Genomic DNA, 23,057 nt, shown 5'->3' on the forward strand with positions numbered 1-23,057 from the left:
CTTAGAAACAATTTGGACACACCTCAGAACTTTTCCATGAAAAGTAAAAATGTGTTATGCATGACATTATCATATTTACAAAAATGAAATTGTAACGAACATCTTTTCTCTCTTGCATACACACAACACACACAAGACACACACACACACACACACACACACACACACACACACTCTCTTTCACCCTTGTTCCCCCTCTCTCTTTCTCCCTCTCCCTCTCTCTTCTCTATATCTTTCTATCTCTCTCTCTCTCTCTCTCTCTCTCTCTCTCTCTCTCTCTCTCTCTCTCTCTCTCTCCCTGCTTGTGTGTTTGTATGTCTTTCTTACACTCTCTCTCTCTCTCTCTCTCTCTCTCTCTCTCTCTCTCTCTCTCTCACTCTTCAGCGTTGAACTTTTCGTTTGATATCACGCTGATCTAAAGACTACACATAATGTATACTCAAATACATATATATAGCCATCATATCAATAATATCATTGCATATGAGTTTGTTTTTAAGTGTTACTTTTTAAAACATTTTACTGTCATTCTGTACACTACTAATTTGACGTTTTATAATATAAGATTATAAAATAGATAACATGCCAGATAAATTCTTTACAAACTCCCAGCATACACAATAATTCGCATCAACGGCCCTTTTAGGAATATAAACAAACACACACGCACACGCACGACACAAACTTACGTTTGTCCAGTGTTACGCTAATTACAGTAACAATTCTTGTATTTGTTTGTTACCAGTTTGCAGATCTACTTAAAACAACATAAAACAAAAGTTTTATACAAACGCATCATTAAGTTGTAACAAAATCATATGAATATTTTTGTTGTTGTCGTTTTGCTAGTGACATGTATATTATAAAGATAAAAATAAAAGGACATTGGCGATGATGATCAGAATGCATCGCCATATAAATCAGATAAAAAGACACATAGGACTTTATTGCATTGATCAGTAATAAAATTTGTATGTAAATATATATGTATGTATTATGTATGTATGTATAAATGTATACACCAAAGGCTGTATGTGTAAAATTACTTTTTGTCAAAGTGTACTAAAGTATAAATAAAATCAACCACCGTGTCATTTTCATAAGGCAGTAATAATAATGTCTCCATTATTTCCCCCTTTCAAAATCTTTACATTTTAAAAATTCTTTTAAAAATCAATGATGATGATGATGAAGATGATGATGATGATGATGATGATGATGATGATGATGATAATGCACAAACTTACCACCATAAAACAATACATCAGATCTTATCCATCAGATCTGCCATTATTAAGGCCTCCTTATCTAAATATATTTTATGTAAATAAAACACTCAACAAAGTCCAACAGGAAAAAAATTAAATTAAATCAATTTTCTATTTCACACATTTACATCGAAGCTAGAAAAGAGTAGATTGAACTCGATGTAATCTCATTCTATTATCATCCCCGATACATGACAATTTCACAACTTCTCCTATAACCCCTATCTCGATTAAAAAGGGAACAGACTACGACTAAAATTCTAAATTAATAAAAACAACTCAACTTAATATATTATCGGTATAAGACTTTGTTTTTAAGGGTTTTACGGCGCTTGTGACACACTAAGGTCATATCATCGCTAGCACAAGTTTTTAACGATTGAAGGGGTTGTATCAATTGATGGCTGCATCACAATGGCCAGGGATAGAAATATTCTCATCTGCTATTGTTAAATCGTATGTAAGTTAGTTTGTGTAGATCCAGCTACCTTACCGTCTACGTAAATGTTTATATCAACATGAAGTATGTCTTGTAAATAATATAATAATGATTCGACTTGTAAAGAAACAATTCTTGTCATAAAATTTGAATACAAAGCCGTTTTTTTACTGCTATTTATACAATGTTGAGATGATGCGCTTGTTGTCGTAATGTTGCCATTGTTATTTATCCGTACAAACATGAGATTAAAGCTTTTTAAAAGTTTTTGTTTCGTGAAAATGGTATATTTACAGTTTGACTAACTTCATATTACTGTACAGATCCAATGTAAGTAAGAAACGGTAAGATTTTACAACTGTTAAACCTTTCAAAAACAAAATTATAAATAATGAAATAAATAGACACAGTAAATGTCATGTCATTTTCTACAATGTAAGTAACTTACAATTTTCGAAAATCGAGTTACTTTAAATATAGTAACAAACTTCCTAATCAAAACTTAAAATAATTTTTGCAATTCGTAAGTTATATATATATATATATATATATATATATATATATATATATATATATATATATATATATATATATATATATATATATTTATTTGTCGATGTACAAACAAAACAAATAATTATTGCTAATTCTACACTGCCATCTGGACTTGATATTGTACAGTGATTAATTCAGATGAGATTATAATAAAATCAATAACAGAATCATACAGTACATCGTATTAAAAATATTATAAAAAATAAAACATAGATTCAAGCGAACTACAATATATAAAAAATGATATACAAATACAAAAACAAATAAAACAGCAAACTAGTAGAGCTGCTTCAAATATTCAATCTACAATCACAGATTGGAGCTGCCAAAGGGGACAGAAATATCCGGTCGTCATTTTTGTTCATTATCATTAATGTCATCACCAGCTTTATTATTATTACTATCATTATGAACAGTTTTTTTCATTTAAATCAGACGATGGGGCAGTATTTTGGGACGAAATGTTCCCTTTTTTAAGTAGCGTGACCATTGATAATTTATATCTTATTTGCCATTCCGATTTCCAATTTGACAAGCTGGTATGAGTAATGTTTCCACAAAGTACTGGAATTGAAATTCAACCGACGAAGAGGAAGATCGGTTGGTTGTTTCATCCTTTGGAAATATTTTGAGGTCAGAGTTCATGAATTTTAAATCGGAAAATGAGTTATTCTCTGTGAAAACTAGATGGTAATCCTTACTCTTAGAAAAACAAAACAAAACAGGAATATTATTTATAATATTCCATTCATCAGAAAAACACCATAAGACAATTTTATTCCATTTTGCAAAGGCTTGGATTGATATCGAAGAAGGGATGAAATTCGAAACGAATAATCCATTCAAATTCTTAGACTTCGAAAGTGAGCAAGGATTACACACTAGCCATATGTGTTACTTGTATATGCGTAGATTTCCACATTTTGTTTGTTATTATTCCAGGCTGGAGAGCAGTATGCCTTTTCTCACAAAAGACATCGTGGTCCAGGAGATTTTGCATCGTGAATTCCTTTCACCTAAGACGATTAAGACATTCGCTTTGCATACATATCCTGTTTCTTGCAAATTACTGACCCAATGCCGGAGTAAATACGGCTGAGAATTGACACAGGGATGCATTTGCATTCAATGTCATCCCTTCTATAAAATCCAAGATGAAATTTCAGCTGACCAGAAGGCACTTTTGGACTCATTTCATATAAGTTACACAACCTGGTCATTTGCCTTCATGGACGTCAATAGGGACGAACAAAGACATTAAGTGAACCAGTCAAAAGAATCAAAAGAGTTTTTAAAAGAAAATATTCTCATTATTTTGACCCTTCTCCATAGGTTATTGTGTAAAGAGGAGCAACAATAAAAGTCTATCTCTTCTTTGTAGCGGCAGATGTTGCTGTGGATGTTGTCTTTGGCTTAGCTTTGCTAGCAGAACTTGCTGTTGCCGTTGTAAGAATTTTTGATCTACCTCCAATTCCAATTCGTTTCAGCAAAGATTTCTTCTCGGTTTCGTTTGTTTTGGAAGGGGATGATGATGATGATGATGATGATGATGCAGCTGCTTCTTCATCCTGTTCAGCTACGGTTGACAATGACTGGTAATGCTCTCCCTTGTGCTGCAGTGGGGATTCAACGGTTGCTGGAGATTTTCTTCCAGCAGGTATATCTCCCAGGGAGGACCTTGGAGAAGTAACGTCTGTCTTCTTGGGCAGGCGAAGACTAGCTGTACGGAGAAGGGGCCCAGATGATTTTGTGGTAGGTGAGGTTTTGGAACTTCTAAGATCTGTTGCTGAGCCGCTGGTTTCTTTCTTAGCCTTAGAAGCAGCAGTTGGTGCCATGAACGAACTTCTTGCTCTAGGAGTTCTGCTGCCTTCAGACATTGGGGTGGTGGATTTTGGTCTTTCAGGGAGAGGTGTTGTGCTGCGACTTTGCTCGTGTGACAGAGGCGTGGTGCTGCGTTTCATTTCATGAGACAGAGGTGTCACGCTTCTTCTTGCTGCTGGTGTGGTTGGGGTTGAATCTGATAATGTTGATGGGCCGGCTGATCTTCTTGTTGGTTCTAGAGAGTGTGATCTAGCTGAAGAAGAAGTCACACGCATGGATTGAGTTCGTGACAAGTTACCAGAGTTTCTGATGGAAGATGTGGGCGCTGAAGCTTTGTTGACTGGTGTTTTGGAGCGCATTGTGACAGAGGAAGTTGCTGATGTGGTGTGTGACAATGGGGTGGTGGGGCGTGTAGGTTTGGGGGTTGACAAACGACGAGCAGATGATGGTGTGTTCGTGTTTGTGCTTATGTTGGAAGCACTGCTTGCTGTAGATGATATGCTAGTGACTGAATCCGTCCTGGGACGGACAGTTGGTGATGAAGACACAGTGGTGGTTGTGATAGATGGTTTCTGTGTTGCTGATGAAGTTGTTGTTAACCCAAGGGATGTACGTGGACCCCTCACTGATTTTCTAGCAACAGTTCCGCGCTGGAAACCGGATGATGCAGGCTCAGCCCTCATTGAGGCACGAGACGACATGTCCCTTCTTAAAGTTGGAGTGACTTCTTTTTCCTTGAATGAGATTCTTTGAGGAGTGTCCCTTCTCATGGGTGAGACAGAAGAGGTAGGTGGAGCATGAGCTGATGGGGTGGGTGTCTTTGTGGTGGTTCTTGAAGGTTTTTGAGCGGAGGATGAAAAACTGCTCGTTGATTTCATATAATTTGGAGCAGATTTGGTTTTTGTGATTGTAGTTTTAGCACCATTGGTTGAAGAGGTAGACTCCTTCTTTTTGGGTTCTTTTGTTTCTGGCTGTTTACTAACTCCCTCTGGCCAGATGTCTTCCTTCGAAGTTCCATGACCACTATCCGGGGATAAAGCAGAGAAATCACTGTTACTATCACATGATTGTTCTTTAGAAATTCCATTTCTACTATTTGCCCTAACAGTCTGTTCTGTCCATGATTCTGTCCTCTCTTTCCTATCTGCCTCGACAGAGAGACTGGAAATTACCGGGTCATCTTCGGGCAATTGTTTTATCACAGATTCGTCTCCTGAGGAGTTCACTTTATCTACTTGTGATTTAGTTCGGAGAGGATCATTTCCTCTTCGAGTTTGTGAGGAAGACGTTGAGGATGTCCCTCCTGAGGCGATAGATGCTGCCACTGCTGCTGCGTAGATGTCAGAGTCGATAGTGCTGCTCATAGAGGTACGCTGGGAGGCGGTACCAGAACCAGTTTCAAAGCCTTCATCTCTTTCGTTACTGCTGGCGTAGCTGCTTGCATAACTACTTCGAGACCCAACCTCATTCTTCAACTCGTTCACATCTGTCCTGAACGGTTGAAGATGATGAAGGGAGTCGGGGCTGAGAGAAGAGCTGGGTGAAAGGAGATTTTTATTATTGTTGGTGCTGTTTGAAGGTGTAGGTGGAGTTGAAGGGGAATCAACCTCAGGTAAGTTGTCATAGAAGCTCCTACGATGTCTACTCCGATTCATGCGCCATTTTGCCATTTTGGCCAATGGGTTGTCATTGTCATCTTCATCATTGTGGAGTTTGGTTCTCTCCATCAAACTATAAGATCGCCGTAAGCTGGATTGCTCCAGATCGATGGCAGTTGTGCTTTGGGGACGAGGTGCCATGGGGACTCCCATGAAGTTGGTGGGTGTGGATTGATTATCCTGAGACAGTAACGAGGAGGGTGAGTTTTGAGACGAGGGCGTTGTATGAAGAACAGATCCAAGAGAGTTCTTTCTCCTTTGTTCAGGAGATGACTCAATATCTGCCTCAAGGGTTTCTGTAGAAGTGTTAGTTGATTTTAGAGACAGCTGGCTCACACTTTGAGGCCTGTCCGTTTTGGACCCCAGGGAAAGTCTTTGAGTTCCTGCATCTTCAGGAGTGAGTTCAGTGTCACTTTCATCACTCGGTATGTACAGGCCATTTCGTCTGCCGTCTAAAGACAAACGATTGGTACTGCTTCTCATCACAGTCTTTCTCTCCCCTGAAGTATCTGGGGCACTTCCACTGTTACCGTTTCTCTTTATCACATTACTAGAAAACTCATTCTCGCCATTTTTGGCCTCTTTTTCATCAAAGGACTTGGAACGACTCATTGATGTCTGATTGGCCATTTCCTTCAGTGCTTGATTCACCCCGTCAGCCTCCACGTTACTTTTGGCTCTATCTTTGTCAGAACTGTACGAATCTCCGAATCTGGCATCCCGGAACTTCTTTTTGGCAGCAAGTTTGGCAGCTTTGCTCAGCTCTTTGTTATTTGTCGTATTATTTTCTTTGCTGTTGTTGGTGTTCTTTTCAGCATAAGAACTCGGTCTTCTAGGAGAAGGAGGCGTTTTGGCAACAGGTTTTCCCGTTTCTGGTTGGTAGTAAACAGTAGCCTGGGAGTTTCTTTCATTCATAGAAGCAACAACATTGTCTATATCATTTGATTTTGAATTGTGATCATTTTCAATAGAAGAAGAAGAAGAAGAAGCAACCTCACTTTTCATTGCTGCCCTGACGTCTTCAAGAGTTAAAGTAGATCTCTTCTTCCTCTTATCTCTTTTTGCTTTGAGCTCTTGCTCAGCCACATCCGCTGGAGCAATAGGTTTGTTGTAAGATGCTGTTACATGAGCTACAACTGCAACCTGCTGCTGAGGTTGGGGAGCTGGTTGCTTCATTGATTCTGGTTTTGATGTATCAGAGACTTCTGGAGTTCTTTTGATTGGACCTGACACACCCACTGTATCTATTGTCCTACCTGAATCTTCTATGGTCTTCAACACCTGGTCAATGTTTGTACCTATCCCACTACTGATCTGTTTGCGAACTGAGACTGCTACACTAGGTGAGTGCATATCAGAATCATCCTGTGAACGACGCGGCCTGTTGGAAGAAAAATCTGAATTTTGATTGAGCCTAGAAAATTCAGAGGGATCTAGACTTTTACGATATTGTAATTTTTGCGTATCACGGGAAGAGTTAGGGGGATCTCTGTAAACGACTCGACTGTGGTCTGCAGACTTCCTTTCTGAAATTGTTTCCAATGAATTCTCCGGTACAGAAATTCCACTTCGCCACCTACTAGATGTTCTAGAACTGTCTTCTCCCCTAGGGGAAGTCACACCATCACCACTTTGTCCAGATAGCCGTTCATCCGCAGCAAGCCTAGCCTGCCTGTCTTCTGATTTTCTATGAAGCTTTTGTTTTATTCTGTCCAGAAGAGCATCAGAACTATCCAACTCATCTTTAGGATTACTCTTACTCTCACCCAAACGCCTATGCTCAGCATTGGCCTTATCAACGGATGGCCTGTCCAACAAGCTTCGAGTTCTCCTTAGAACACGACTCTTGGAATCAGAATCAGATTTGTCAGACCGAGATGATGATGATGACGCTGAAGACTCGGTTGTCGTATTCAAAGTTTCACTTGGATTTTCTGGTATGACTGGGGATGAGGTAAGCTCCCTCCCTGGCATGATGACCTCTAATCCACTTCTCCTTTTATCTTTCCTCTCCTGGTGTCGACGTCTCAGACTACCATAACGCTCGAAAGCCATTTCCGGCCGGGGTGGTTCTGGTTGGGTACCCTTTTCACTTTCCATGAGGAAATCTATAAGTGATTCATTGTCTTCTGTAGCGTAGCTTCTTCTACTCCTTCTTTGGTTAAGTGCAGACTCCGGAGTAGGTGACGAGGAAGGACTTTCACCAGAATTTGAGGAGAGCTGCTGCTTCTTTCGTTGACTTACTCTCCCATAGCCACCTCTGACGAAGGAAGGAGGAAGGTTGCCTTCTTGAGGTGAAGGAGAATCAGTAGGTGAAGGTGTTGATACAGCACCTGTGCCCGAAGACAAGGCATCGAGGAGATTGACTTTGGTAACTTTTTGGACGGAAAAGTTTCCATCATTAAATTTTCTAGAGGTGAATCCACTCCTGACGTCTGCCAGAAGCATGTCTACGATGGATCCATCCTCCTCTTCCAGGGAGGTACTGCTCTGGTCCATACTCTCATCCTGGGAGTCAGACAAATCTTCTGTGGATGGAAATTGTAGAAATACATGACAAATAATTCTCTTTTATCCTAATACTGATTCAGATTGTTTAACAATTCAAGGTTATCATCCTGTTACTTATACACCGAATTCTAAAGATTTATTAAAAATAATCAATTTCACAATGATTGCCTGAATCTCTGTATGAACGTAACTACTTTTTATCCTTTACTTTCAACACAATATTAGACATTAATCTTGATTGATCTGTGTTTTGAGGAAAAACAGAAGATGGAAGTAAAAGAATAGAAATAAAAGTAGAAGAAAATAAAAGATGTCACCATAAAAGCAACACACAAACACAGAATACAAGAACCTATGAATAACTGGCAGCATGTTTCATACTTTCATTAAAAAAATAAATATTTGTGTTTGTCCCTCCTTCCCCCTCAAATTCCCTTTTACTACCGGTCTTGTGTTGTGACAGCGGGAATCTGACGCCCATAAATTAGAAAAATGGCATTTACCGTCTAAATGAAAGTCGATTTCTAGACTACTTACTCGAATTCCTCTTGATATTTTCTCCCTCCTTCTGCTTCCTCTTCTGTCTTAATTTCTCCTCTTGAATTTCTCGCTGGACATTTTCCTGTTAGGGAAGAATAAATCATGTCTGAACTTTCCCATCTCGATACAGATAATGATGACAATAAGAACAATTATGAACATCTGAAATGATATGATGATGCGAAACATTTTGTTACTCTGTTCAATTTTCTATTCTATACAACGATTGCAATAATTAAATAAGCTCCAAATGAAAAAAAAAAACAACCAACGATAGAGAAAGGAAATCATCCTTTAAAAGTGCAAACTCATTTCTATAAACAGCTGTAAGAAAACAAAACCTGGAATGTAACTCACCCCGATGGCTTTCTGGAATCTCTCACAGAACGTCTGTAGAATTCTGAAGCATTCCTCTAGTTTGAAAGTCCTCTCGTCTTCAGCAAAGAACGTGGCCAGTTCCGAACGCATCATCTGGATGTCTTTGAGATCTTCCTCCAACTCGACCACTTCAATGTTAGCATCCTGGAGAACATTTACATGACAGTTAGAACTTGTGAGGAAGACACAATCAAATTGTTTTGGAAAAGTTATATTAAATGCCAAACAAAGCATAATTATTCTTTTTTAAAAATAATATCCACAAATCGTACTGAATCTGAAAACGGGAGAACTGCTTTTTTGGGGGATAACTTTTTTCGTTATTCAAAATTTTATTTTTGTGGCAATGAAATATTCAAGAGTTTTAAGGTTTTTTAAAAAAAGTGTAGCATAGGAATAAAACAACCCCTCACTAAGTTGTGCTTTAATTCCATGATTTTTTTTTTCTCCTCAGAAGAATTTAACAAAGAATGCGCATTTCTTTCAGGAAAAATAATTTAATAGAATAGACTATCTACCTGCAATGTGAATTGTATTGTTGAGTTTCAAGAGTCACGAACTTTGAACGGTAGTTTTTTTTAAAATAAACAATCACCAGCTTATTTAAAGGATTAGAAAACCAGGAAAAGGGAGTACGGGAATGGTTGATGGTTACCAATTCCTTGACCAGACACAGGCATCTTTGCATAGCGATAGTGGGTATTGTATTATCCACTGTTCCATTGGTGCATCACACAAAATACAGTGTGTTGTATAATAAATATACGACAAGCCTCACCTTAAGGAAAGATTCCATCTGCTTTTGGAAGTCAATCCCTGCCACAACGATTTGTTCTGTGATGGCCTTGACCTTGTTGGCAATGTTACTGATGTCCTGGGAAAGGGTTTCAACGGACACTCTGGAGAAAAAAATGTTAATGGTCTTCTTCAGTGTTGATAAAAATTAACAACAAAACTCCTCCACTTCCCTAATTCTGAGCAAGTCGGTATACATCCAAAACAATCCATACAACTGCAGGTTCAACACTGAAGATAGACGCAACATTTGCGTTGTGTGGGATGGTGTGAGGTCAGGGCTCTGGGTCAAAATGATTATGTCCTGTATCAGAAATGTTTTCTAATTGACAAATAAATGTCTCACAACTATCAGACTTTCTCAAGTTATCGAAGAGAAAATAGGAATTTAACGTTAAAAAAACCCAAACAAACTGAAAAGTAAAACATCATTTATCAAGTAATGACTACATCCACAATAATCTTTTACACACACGCATTCTTTCAAAAACTGGGAAAACATTTGAATCCCTCTAAACTTTCGAGAAGTTCAAAACACTTACTGAGAGGCGTCTTTCAGGAATTTCATCTCCTCGGGGAATTTCAGAAGTTTGGGGTTCTTCTCTTTCGCTTCCTGAAATGGCCAGGCAAAGTGGGAGGTTTAAATCTGGTGTTTCTATTTTCTTTTAAAGAAGTCTATTAGTACATACTTATACCTAAAAAACAATTATTGAATCAAAATATCTTAGTTTAAACAGGGAAAGAGAAAAAAATGCTGCGAGTGTCTGACCGTACCGATCAGTCTTTTGATGACAGTACTAATTACTTGTGTGGACAAAATAATTTACGTTAGCCTGAAAGATTTATTCCTTATGATATTCTGGAAAATCTTACTTCTTTCAGGAATAAAAAAACTGCATTTAATAAATAACAATATCAGACTTTCGATATATCAATTTAAACTTTTTAAAAATGATTCTATATGTTGTTGTTTTTTTTTACACTCAGGCGCTTTTCTTTAAAATGTATGCCACTTTGAGAGGCAAAAAAGCAAACAAACAAACCAAAAAAAAAACAACAAAAAAAAAACATCTCATGTGATTTTATTTTTACTATTATTATTATTTTTTTTTTTGAGATTTAAGATTTTCACAGATTGAGTAAATAGGAGAATAATGTCCTCAAAAACGACATACCTGAGCTACGTAATGTAGTAAATTCATGCGTGGTACGTTGGCTCTGATCTCAGTCAGTTTGAGGAGGGATGACAGTTTGAATCCGGCAGCGTTACCGGCATAGTTGCCCTGAGAAAGGAATTGAGAAAAAAAAACACACACTCAAAACTTGTTGAAATATAAATGCTTGTCATTGCGACTTACAAACACAAAAAGGAAGAACATATATGCATACATATATTCATAGAGAGATCCGAAACACACTTGTTAATACATAAGACTCCCCTTCTCTCTCTCTCTCTCTCTCTCTCTCTCTCTCTCTCTCTCTCTCTCTCTCTCTCTCTCTCTCTCTCTCTCTTTCTTTCTTTCTCTCTCACTCTTTCTTTCTCTTTCATTCTTTTTTTCTCTCTCACTCTTTCTTTCTCTTTCATTCTTTCTTTCTCTTTCACTCTTTCTTTCTCTTTCATTCTTTCTTTCTATCTCTTTATTCTCTCTCTCTCTCTCTCTCTCTCTCTCTCTCTCTCTCTGTCTCTGTCTCTATCTCTTTCTTTCTCTCTCTCCTTCTTCATTGCTTCCTCATCGTTGTTATATTCTCCCCAAAAATAAATCTATTTCAAGTGAAGTACTCACCGAGTTGAGGTAGTTTCCTGACATCAGGATGAGGAAGATGAGCTCTTTCAAAGACTTGTTTTCCTGAATGTCTGTTGGAAGAGTTAAATTGAAGGCGTGTTAAATTCGACACGTGATTAAATAGGATGGATATTAAAACTTTCTATGATAAAGATAACACATAATTTTTAAACAAGAAGAGGAGAACATATTTTTAAAAAAGATTAAAAAGTCAAATAGGCGACCTTGAAAATGTGGCTTGAAATTATTCCTCCCCAAAAGTTTGATATCTAGATGTCAATGTATAATATTATCAAATTAAAAAAGTAATCCATCACTAACTGTGTACTCGCAACTAAATCACTATTTGTCAACCAATAGTCAAAATATAGCAGACATAAACCGGTTTGAAAACAGATAACATTACAAAACGCCCGAGCGAATTTCCTTCTAATGCAGTTTATGAACACAATCACGTGACTACTAATAACTGTGCTAAATCAGTTCTCAAATCACCAATATATTCTATATAAAATTAAGAAATTAAGGAGCAGGCACCGAAGTAAGATAAAGAACTGAACAAGTGTGTATGAAAGGTGCCAAACAAAGAACGAAAGAAAAATATAAGGGGAAAAAAAAACATCCCCCAAAAAAATCAGTCGACCTCGACTGGGGATCAAACCTCAGACCTTCTGATTACCGGTCAGACGTGCTCCCATTACCATGTGTTCTATAACTAGGTGTATTGCGTCTTCTTACCCTTGGATGCCTGTATAACAGCTTCCACGGATGGGCGAATCCACTCCATATTGGCGTTGAATTCCTCCATGATCAATAAGCCTTCGATACGCATTCGATAGCTGAAACAGGGGACAAACCAAATAGTCAATACGTCCATTTAAGCACAGTTACAAACTACAAAACTCTCCTCATTCCATTTATGTAGTGTTGCCTCTCACTACACAGATTCATCAATTATCATAAATAATATATAATTGGATCGGCCTCCATTTGTGACGTCACTTTTAACGCATACAGACATTGTATAAGAGCAATTATGGCTTCCGAGCCTTTGCTTATTTCTCTTAGATAACCGGGACACTTAGAGTATTAATTCATCCATCAATAATATTACCGTACTCTACAAACAAAACAAAAAACAAGCAACACATTAAAAAAATAATTGGCCCTTTAAATATCAATCGATTAAAATGGCCTTCACCTTGTCCACTATCACTATCATAAATATTATATCATTCGGTCGGCCTCAATTCGTGACGTCACTTTTCACACGCGCATGTTTTGTATTAAAACAGTTACGGTTTCCTAGCCTTTCCGTATTTCTCTCAGATAACCAGAGACAATTGTAGTATTACTTCATCCATTGACAATGTTGTTGTACTCTAAAGACAACATCAACAACAACAGCAACAACAAAAACAACAACACAACAACAACAAACAAAACAAAAAATCAACAACACCCCCCCCCCCCCCCCCCACCCGACAGAAAAAAGCAAAGCAACACATTTTTAAAAATTGGGCAGAAAACTCGTCCTTTAAATATCAATCGATTAAAATGACCCACATCTAATCTTGTAAAAAACTCTCAAACCTGGGATTCGTCAGCACAACAATAGATACATAAACATTTATTTGTCTATTGTTGTGCTGACGAAGGGTTTGTACCCGAAACGCCCATTGTCTGTCTTTTCCCATCCAAAACAAGCCTCTCCATTATCACTCTTTCGTTAGTACGAATATTTTCACGACCCCAGGCTTCAGGCACCCCCCCCCCTCCACCCCATCGCTCTCTATGAATTAATGCAATTTCTGTATATACGAATCCATCAAACAATACATAATTTTATTGCTAACTCACTTGGGAAGTTTCATCATTTCGATGAAAAACTTTTCAGCATCTCCAAGTTTCTCCTGGTCTCCGTTGAAACCTTTGATGTCGTCGATCTGATGAGAATAACAAGTAAATCGTGTCATATTATTTTGTATAATATTGTACTGCTGTGTTAAACCATGTGATTAAATAAGTCATTGATTATCGGCAATTCATAAGGGATTTATTTCAATCAATCATACATGCTGCTGATGTTGATGGTGATATGGTGGTGGTGGTGGTGATAATGTTGATGAAGGTTTGTGATGATAGTTATGATTATGGTAATGATGATGATGATGATGATGATGATGATGATGATGATGATGATGATGATGACGACGGTGATGATGAAAATGAAAATGAGGATGAGGATGAGGATGATGATGATGATGATGATGATGATGACGATGATAATGATGATGACGACTAGGATGACAACAACGACGACGATGATGATGGTGACGATGATGATGATGATGATGATGATGATGATGATGATGATGATGATGATGATGATGATGATGATTATGATGATGATGATGATGATGATGATGATGATGATGATAATGACGACGGTGATGATGAAAATGAAAATGAGGATGAGGATGAGGATGATGATGATGATGATAATGATAATGATGATGACGACTAGGATGACAACAACGACGACGATGATGATGGTGACGATGACAACGATGACGATTCATTAGATCTCACCTCTTCCTGAGAAGGCAATAGTTTGAGCAGCCCCCTAAGACGTTCAGCTCCAAACACGTCACTTCGGCCGTCCCTGACCAGCTGGACAATCTCCCGATGCGACAAACGGAACTGCTTCAGAAAGATGTTGACGTTCAAGCTGCGCTTGCCATCGAGGATGTTGATCTACGGAGAAAGGGGTTGGAGTGGAGGGATTGGGTTAATGGCTTTGATGATTTTATCAATAGATGGGTTGGGAAGAATGGATGGATTGATAGATAAATGAATGGGTAGGTAGATTGGTGTATAGCTGATTACTCAATGGGCAATAGACAGGATAAATGAATGAGCAAACAGGCGGAAGCATGTTTTCATGCAAACGTATTAATTTCACAAGAGGCAAGTCACCCGTTGCAGCATGGGAGGCAATGCCTACGGTACTATTATAACGAACTATTTAACGAGTTAGCTCCCCTAATTGTATTTGAGACGAGTTGTATAAGGAAGTAACACTTTGTGTTTCAAAAATCAGGATTCAATATTGTGCATGGATAAACATTATCTATTGAATATATTATCAAGCGAGTGTTGCTTTGGCGCAGTAAAAATATGTTTTTAGAACTTGCCATTTTCTTGGGATATGAATCGATTGATTGAAATGGAACAGGTGTTGGACCACTGAATCCATAATTCATAAATCGTGTTCAGTAGCCAAACATAGGGATGAATAAATTTGTCTTCTCTGAGGACGTAAATAACAACTTGAGCTTTAATATAGCGCAATATCCACTAAACGTGCTCAAAGCGCTTTACAAATAGAGTCCATAATTTAAGGTACTATCTTGTTTAACAGAAGTTTAAAAGTTTTATGTATCGTAACTGTCGGAACTAAGGCACCGTTAAAATTTAAATTCATGAAATATCCGACTCGATGGCATAAAAATCAAACAGATGATTAGATCAAAATAATCGTAAAATAAACCATAATATAATTTACAATAGGCCTAATGGATTGACAACTAACTCGTCGTATCCTATTAATAATGGAATTAATAATATATCAAATAGACAACAATTTACACGATTCAGCTTCAATTAAACTCGAGGTGTACTAACTCCCCTGTGCAACGTGTAATTACTGTGTAAACAAAACATGTGTTATTTCACCAGATTGTTTTACCCACGATCACCATTTAAAAAAAAAATCATTTTGATCTATTAATTTTAAAATTGCATTGAAAGAACAATCCATATTTCACAAATAACCTTACCCCTGCCTCATTTTCCATGTCAGACACTGTTAACATTCACTCTGATCAATATTTCTATAAAATCCAGGAATTAATGCACATTTTTGACAACAGCTGATAACATTTGACAATCATTACATTGCACACTGTAGGCAGTAAAAACACACAAATCACGAGCGTCCCTAAACTGAAGGTAGGCCTATAGTCACGTCGGCACATCAATGATCAATGCACATTCAAACACCAGGGAATAAAATATATTATTATTTTTTATATGTTTTTATTGTCGAAATGAATAGTTAACAGAGAATAGAAAACAGATTGGTGGGTGTGTGTATGTGTGTAGAGGTTAGGGTGTGATGAATGAATAGATAAATAGATATCTGAAGTCAGTTGTGTGTATGTTTGTGTATGCGTTTGTTTGTGTGTGTGTGTGTGTGTGTCATTGATATTGTGATATTGGGCTGAAGAGCAAAACGGGCTTTATTCGTGTGTAGTCAGTTGTTAATAACTCTTAAACTGTTTTGTTGTTGTTGTCTGATGAATACCCCCCCCCGCCCCCCCCCCTTCCCACACACACATACAGACTTCTCTCTGTCTGTCTCGCTAGGGCCTATCTCTCAATCTATCTTTCTCTTTTCGTCTGTATCCCCCCCCCCCCCTTCCCCCTCCTCTCCTTCCCTTTATATTTTTACCTCTTTTTGTATGTCTTTCTGACCGTCTGTCTGCCCCCCCCCCCCCATTCTCTCTTCATCCCTCCCCCCCTCTCTCTCCTCTCTCTCTCTCTCTCTCTCTCTCCTCCCCTCTCTCTCTCTCTCTCTCTCTCTCTCTCTCTCTCTCTCTCTCTCTCCCTCTCTCTCCCCAATATGTGTCATTGATTGCGACAGATATAAAATTGTTCTTTATTCATGTGTAGTCTATTGTTAATAAAGTAAAAAGTTGTTTTGATGTTTTTGTATGAGGACTCGGAAATGAAAAAAAAATATAAGGCAGTATAGGTTGTTCGAGATTTTTCACGGATGCTGACATCTGGGGAATAAGGTGATCACTGGTGGCAATGAAGGAGGAGGAGGTGGAGGAGGAGGGGGAGGAGGAGGAGGAGAAGAAGAGGAAGAAGAAGAAGAAGAAGAAGAAGAAGAAGAAGAAGAAGAAGAAGAAGAAGAAGAAGAAGAAGAAGAAGAAGAAGAAGACGACGACGACGACGACGACGACGATAATGATGATGATGATGATGATGATGATGATGATGATGATGATGATGATGATGATGATGATGATTGGGAGGAGGGGTAGGAGAAGGAGGATCAAATGTTTTCGGAGTGACTAAAAGTAAGACGAAAAACGCATTTTTTAAATAGTGTACCAGGGGCTAAATACATGGACACTGACTACCAAGCGTCCAGTTTGATGAAAAATATTCCTATTACTTCCCTCATGTTGAAAACGGTAAAAACTCATTACAAGTTGGATTAAAACCGAACCCGGCATTTATTGGGTTTTGATATGAACCAAAAAAAAAATAAATAAAAATAATAATAAATAAAAATAGATTGACGATTCTATGGCTGTTTTTAAAAAAAAATTTTTTATTTTTCTCTCTTTTTCTTTCTTATAATATTTCAATTTGGTTTTCTTTTTCTTTTTAAGCTGTGTGGTTTTAGCGTATGGGTTAGAAGGATAGGACCTATCTATGTACACAACGTATATTATAGTTCAATGAAAACTCCTTTGGTTCATTTCTCTCTTTTCTTCTTTCTCTATTCTTCATTCAATCAACGGGGACGAACATACTCGAGAACCCTTGTTATCTATCTATGTATATAATAGGTGTGTATCCGTTTGTATATTAATGTGTGTAAGTGTTGTATGTGTGTGTGTGTGTGTTTGTGTTTGTGTGTTTGGTTGTCGATTGTTGTAATAGCGAAAGAGGGGGATTGGCCATAGTTGTGGTTTACTCTCATTAAAATCTGCCAAGCCACGTAATGTATCTATCTATGAATGAATAAATGAATGGCAGGAATGAATAAATGAATGACAGGAATGAATGTATGAATGAACGAGCGAATAAATGAATGGTAGGAATGAATGAATGAATGACAGGAATGAATGAATGAATGAATGAATGAATGAACGAACGAATAAATGAATGGTAGGAATGAATGAATGACAGGAATGAATGAATGACAGGAATGAATGAATGAATGAATGAATGAACGAACGAATAAATGAAAGGACAGTTGCTGTTTTTTTTTTTACCCCTTCGGTGCTTGTCTATGACAATGGATAGCTAGTGTATCGGTGACGAAGAATTTGCTTTCTATGCAAAAAAAAAATAAAAAAATAATAGAGATAGATATGAATGAAAGGAAGACGACGAGATTGGAGACAATGCGAGACATTTAAATATGTATCCATATTTTACAATAGACATAGTGTAGGCGGTAGTTGTAGCCTGTAAAATAAACATACAGGCTTGGTGGTTGGTAGCCAACGTACGGTAAAGACGCATAAAATACCAGAGTTGGGATTGGATTTAAACACATAAACACACACACACAGAAGAAAAGAGGAGTTTTGATGTATAGATAACATAGACAGAAGGGGAAGAAACCATATCAAACGTTAATTAATAGATAATTGAAACATAAACAAAGCAAAACCGAGGGGGGAAAGCTACATCCCCCCCCCCCCCCCCAATAATTAAAAAAACGAGAGAGAGAGAGAGAGAGAGAGAGAGAGAGAGAGAGAGAGAGAGAGAGAGAGAGAGGAAGAGAGAGAAAAGGAAAGAAAGAGAAAGAAAGGAAGAAAGAGAGAGAGAGAGAGAGAGAGAGAGAGAGAGAGAGAGAGAGAGAGAGAGAGAGAGAGAGAGAGAGAGAGAGGGGATAGTTCATTTTCGACATCAAGGTGTTAAAGACAGCTATCAGTAGGTAAGGTAAGTCCAAAGAGACATTTTATGATTTGTATCTAGACCTGACGACATGACGTGAAATAATATCATAAAATTATAGAGCATTATATCCAGATAACAATGGTTATCTCCTCTTGCACGCATGATTAACTCCCCTTCATCTCGTCATGGCCAACAGAAAAAGATGTTATAAAATTAAACCAAATGTTTCTTTAATTACAACTTCCCATTCAAAAATACATTAACTACAATACAAACATGGACAGGTGAACTTAGTTCATTTTTTAAAGGTATCACCAAAATTGCCTTTATTAACTGCAAACTTTAACAAGTGTTAAAATGAAAAATAAAAGTAAATATTTGATTGAACAATGAAACAAACTGTGTTTTTTGGGGGTTTTTTTTTTGGTTCAGTGATTGTTGCTATAAAATTAAGAGTCAAAACCGAACGACACAAATTGTCAATGATAATTAATATATTTTTCGACGGTAAATTAGAATAAGATGTTTTCCTTTCGCAAAAAAAATCAACCAAATTGTTTTTTTGTTTTTTTTTTAACTGCAGGGCGGGGGGGGGGGGGGGGGGGGGGGGGGGGGGGGGGGGTAGGGGGGATTACACCTGGGTTAAGCCCCTTTTATTTTTTTTATTTTTTTAATATTGAATCCTAAATTTATTGTGAATCAAATGATAACACATTAACAATCATAACTGGCTGCCTCGGCTTAAATTTAGAATCATCGTCATCATCATCTCCCCCCCCCCCTTCTCTCTCTCTCTCTCTCTCTCTCTCTCTCTCTCTCTCTCCTCTACTTTCCACTCTCTCAACCCCCCACTCTATTTTCTCTGTCTATCTATCTATATATAATCTGTCTATTTATCTATCTATCCATCCATCTGTCTACCTATCTCCTCGACTTATCTCAGTCCATTCTCGCTCTATTTCTCTCCTCTTTCTCCGCGATAAATTTATTTTTAAAAATATAAATAGTATTACATTTCTCTCTTGCAGGGCAAATATTCAATATGATATCATTGACCTCAAGATAAATTTGATGCCAAAACCGTCATAACTTAAAAAGCCGCTTAAAAATTCCAACAAGACACAACAGGACAAAAGTCGAAGTTTAAAAAAATATACAATCTACGTCAAGCACAAAATGCCATCATAAACAATGACAGGTATAAAAGAAAGATAAACATCCATAATTCAAAGTTGTGGATTTTCTAGTCTGGTGACTGAAGAGCGCTGTTTGAGTCGCCAAATTTGACAAGTCTAACAACAATTTTGTCAAAAGAACACAAAACGCTCTTTTATTCAATTAATTATCGTATTTTAATATCCCATTAATGGCGGGATCAAGTGGCATCGAAATAATATATACAAATTACTTATCTGGTTTTAAGTTCAAAATAAGCCGTTTACACCAAGAGGGCAGTAACTTCATCGAAATAAAAGTCGCATCGCTGTCATTTGCTATTTTGATATAATAGAAATATTATCAAATTAGAGGAAAAATAGGGGTGTAATATTCTATTCTCTGAAGGAAAAAAATGTATCCTGGATCTCTGTTGATAAAACGATGACATTGATACCCCAACCTCGTATTATTTCAACGACATCAAAGCCTACAGGAATCCTCGTTCGTAATAACTCAACTGTGTCAAATTTGACGACATTCGCAGTTGAAATAAAGATTCGTACAAAGCATTAAAAAACCCACGACACTTTCTACAATGTTCCCCAAAATGTTCTGACAAGGTTCTAACAATGTTCTAAAGTTCTTAAGATCTTCACAAGTAAATAAAAAGAAGTCAAATCTTTTATCTTCGACGTTTTTCTGAGTTAAGCTTCATTACCACTACGTCTATTAGCAAGTTAACGATAACGTTCCCCGAAGCTAAACGATCGACCAACGACGAGGAAAAAAAAACAGGATCTGTCCACTGACGTCGGCACACGGCGCCCGATGCGCGAGTACGATCACGTTTCCCAGAACCTAAACCAACAACGACCAACGACGAGGATGAAAACTCGCGGGCGTCGTTTGGCAACGTCTGAGCACAGATCCTGGTTTTCTTTTTTCTTTTAAATGTAACTAAGCTTTTATATAGCGCAATATCCACTAAACGTGCTCAAAGCGCTTTACAAGGAGTCCATGGCCAACAGCAACATTTAACATTTAGAACGGGACATGACGCCTATTAGGCGATATTACATTTTTCTTTCGGACAACGCTGTAAACGGCCAGGTACTCATTTTACACATGAGTACGGTGAGAGAATGTGAGTAAAGAACCTTCTCCAAGGACTCAACTATGCGCCGAAGGAGGCTCGAACCCAGGATCTTTCGATCCGAAAGCGAGTGTCATACCACAAGACCGCATACCCGTTTTCTTGATCTCCCTCGTCGTTGATCGATCGGTTAAGGTTCGGGGAACGTTATCGTTAACTCGCTATTGCTTCGCGCAGTCACGATTTTACATAGCAATGAGTGGGATGATGAATATGTCAAAATGTCTTGTCTTTTATGATCCAATTACCAGGTTTACACTCAATTAACTAGACCGACAAGACAGCGATAATGCTTGATGAGTTAAACAGGTCAACAACGGACGGGGATCTGACTTGGGTATTGTATTTCAAGTGTCGGCAAATCAATAAATATTGTACCAACATTTCAAATAAATGTTAGCTTTGTTTGAAAACAGAGTAATAGTGATTCATCTTTACTCGCAATAGAATTGATTATTTGAAATAACTTAGTAACCTTTTACAGGCGGGCTTAGAGTTGACTCTAATTTGACATAATTGTATTCTTTTTTGCCCCCTGGGAGCTGTATCTTGTGCTTCCTGGAATCGATTTTGCGGTCTATTAGTATGACACTCCCGTATTCAGATAGGTAGGCTCCTGGTTCGTATCCCATCATGCTAAGTCTTGGAAAGTGCTCCTTGTCTTATCGCACACATGCGTAAAATGAGTATCAACTAGTCAGTAATCGCGATATTTCTCTCTCTCTCTCTCTCTCTCTCTCTCTCTCTCTCTCTCTCTCTCTCTCTCTCTCTCTCTATCATGTCTCGCATAACATTTTAAGTATTGCTGATATATTGAGAAGACCTAATGTAAAGCGCGTTGAGTACATTTAGAAGACATTTAGCTAAAAAAAACAACAACAACAACAACAAAAAAACCCAAAACAATTTTATTTTTAAACGGACAAAGTAAAAACAAAAAGCATAATCTAAAATCGCATCGTTGAAATTACTATTTTGGTGGTTTTTTTTTTTAAAAAACAATAATTAAAAGCAAAAACAAACATAAAACCCACATTGAAAAAACCCCGAAACAACGAACTTTCAAGTCCACAGCTTCACCTGGGAGAATAATAGTGGAAAACAAAAATATGATTTGGCTACTAAAGGGTTAATTAAAAAAATTATACTAACAATAATAATGCATTCTCCAAACTCTCCAAAAATGACCTAGATCCATTTTGTCCCAAGAAAAGCTACGTGTTGGGTATTTTAATAGTTACAATGTACGACAAGCGCCACCTCCCTTCACCCCCCCCCCCCTGCCCCAACCCATCCCCACCACCTCCTCCTCTCATAATATTTACTATCTAGGTCAACATTTGTTTAGAAAATATGACAAGTTCTTCATAATCTGATATTTATTTCATTTCAATTTGATTTGTTTATTGTCATTTTCTGCCGTTGGTTTTGACGTTTCAATTAAAATGCCGTACATCAAAATCATCGTTATCAATTTGTTGTCGATTCATTCCTCGCTAATTTGACATTGGAAAGGCTCTGATCTAAGAAAGCTGAATGTTGTTAAAATGTCACCGATCGTATCAATTCGGTATTATTATCAGGGTAAATCTTCAACCTTCAATCGTCAATCCTCTCCGGACCTTCTGACACTTGAAGCGATGCAAGGGATCTCCACCTGGTCCTGTCAGCAGCTATTCTTGGGGCCATCTCGAGGGACAGACCTCTCTGCTTTAGGTCCCTCTCTACGGTACGTCTCCAAGAGTGAATCAGCGGATGCAACAATGTTAATTTAACCAGTTTATTGTCGTATTCCGGAAAGACACATTAAAAAATTTTGGCCAGAAAACTCGTCCTTCAAATATGTATCGATCGATTTAAATGGCCCTCATCTTGGCAAAAATTCTCAAACCTGGGACTTCGCGAAGTCTTGAGGTGGCAAGTTACAAATGTAAAATATCGTGCTCTCTCTAGTAAGAGTGTAAAGATGTGAGAGTTTAAAAATGAAAGAATGAAAAGATGTAACAGTGTACAATTGTAAGAGTGTGAAGCTTTAACAGTATAGAAAATAGAGATGTACGCGCGTAAGGATGTAACAGTGTACAATTCTAAGACTGTAGAGATGTTAAAGTGCAATTATGTTACAGTATATAAGAAGTGTAAAGACGTGAGAGTGTAAAGATGGGAGAATGTGTAAGTCTAAGACTGTACAAATGTAAGTGTAAAGATGTAACATTATAACAAGAAGTAAAAATGTAAAGCTATAAGAGTGTAACATTGTAACAGTGCACAGAGATAAACGTTAAA

The 23,057-nt window shown here is 37.6% G+C and overlaps 1 protein-coding gene across 1 annotated transcript in view; it reads right to left on the bottom strand.

Moving 5' to 3' along the window:
• Positions 1–2,616: 2,616 nt before the first annotated feature.
• Positions 2,617–23,057, bottom strand: part of LOC144970637 (uncharacterized) — a 362,629-nt gene continuing 342,188 nt past the window's right edge. Inside the window, 10 exon segments of the mRNA XM_078910466.1 lie at positions 2,617–8,269; positions 8,790–8,874; positions 9,150–9,314; positions 9,949–10,069; positions 10,508–10,578; positions 11,141–11,248; positions 11,750–11,820; positions 12,488–12,588; positions 13,610–13,695; positions 14,342–14,506. Coding sequence (XP_078766592.1) covers positions 3,627–8,269; positions 8,790–8,874; positions 9,150–9,314; positions 9,949–10,069; positions 10,508–10,578; positions 11,141–11,248; positions 11,750–11,820; positions 12,488–12,588; positions 13,610–13,695; positions 14,342–14,506 — 5,616 coding nt within the window. The 3' untranslated portion in view covers positions 2,617–3,626.

The sequence above is a fragment of the Berghia stephanieae genome, chromosome 4 (assembly GCF_034508935.2).
Source record: "Berghia stephanieae isolate SIO BIC M18660-M18661 chromosome 4, UCSD_Bste_1.3, whole genome shotgun sequence".
NCBI classification, from domain to species: domain Eukaryota; kingdom Metazoa; phylum Mollusca; class Gastropoda; order Nudibranchia; family Aeolidiidae; genus Berghia; species Berghia stephanieae.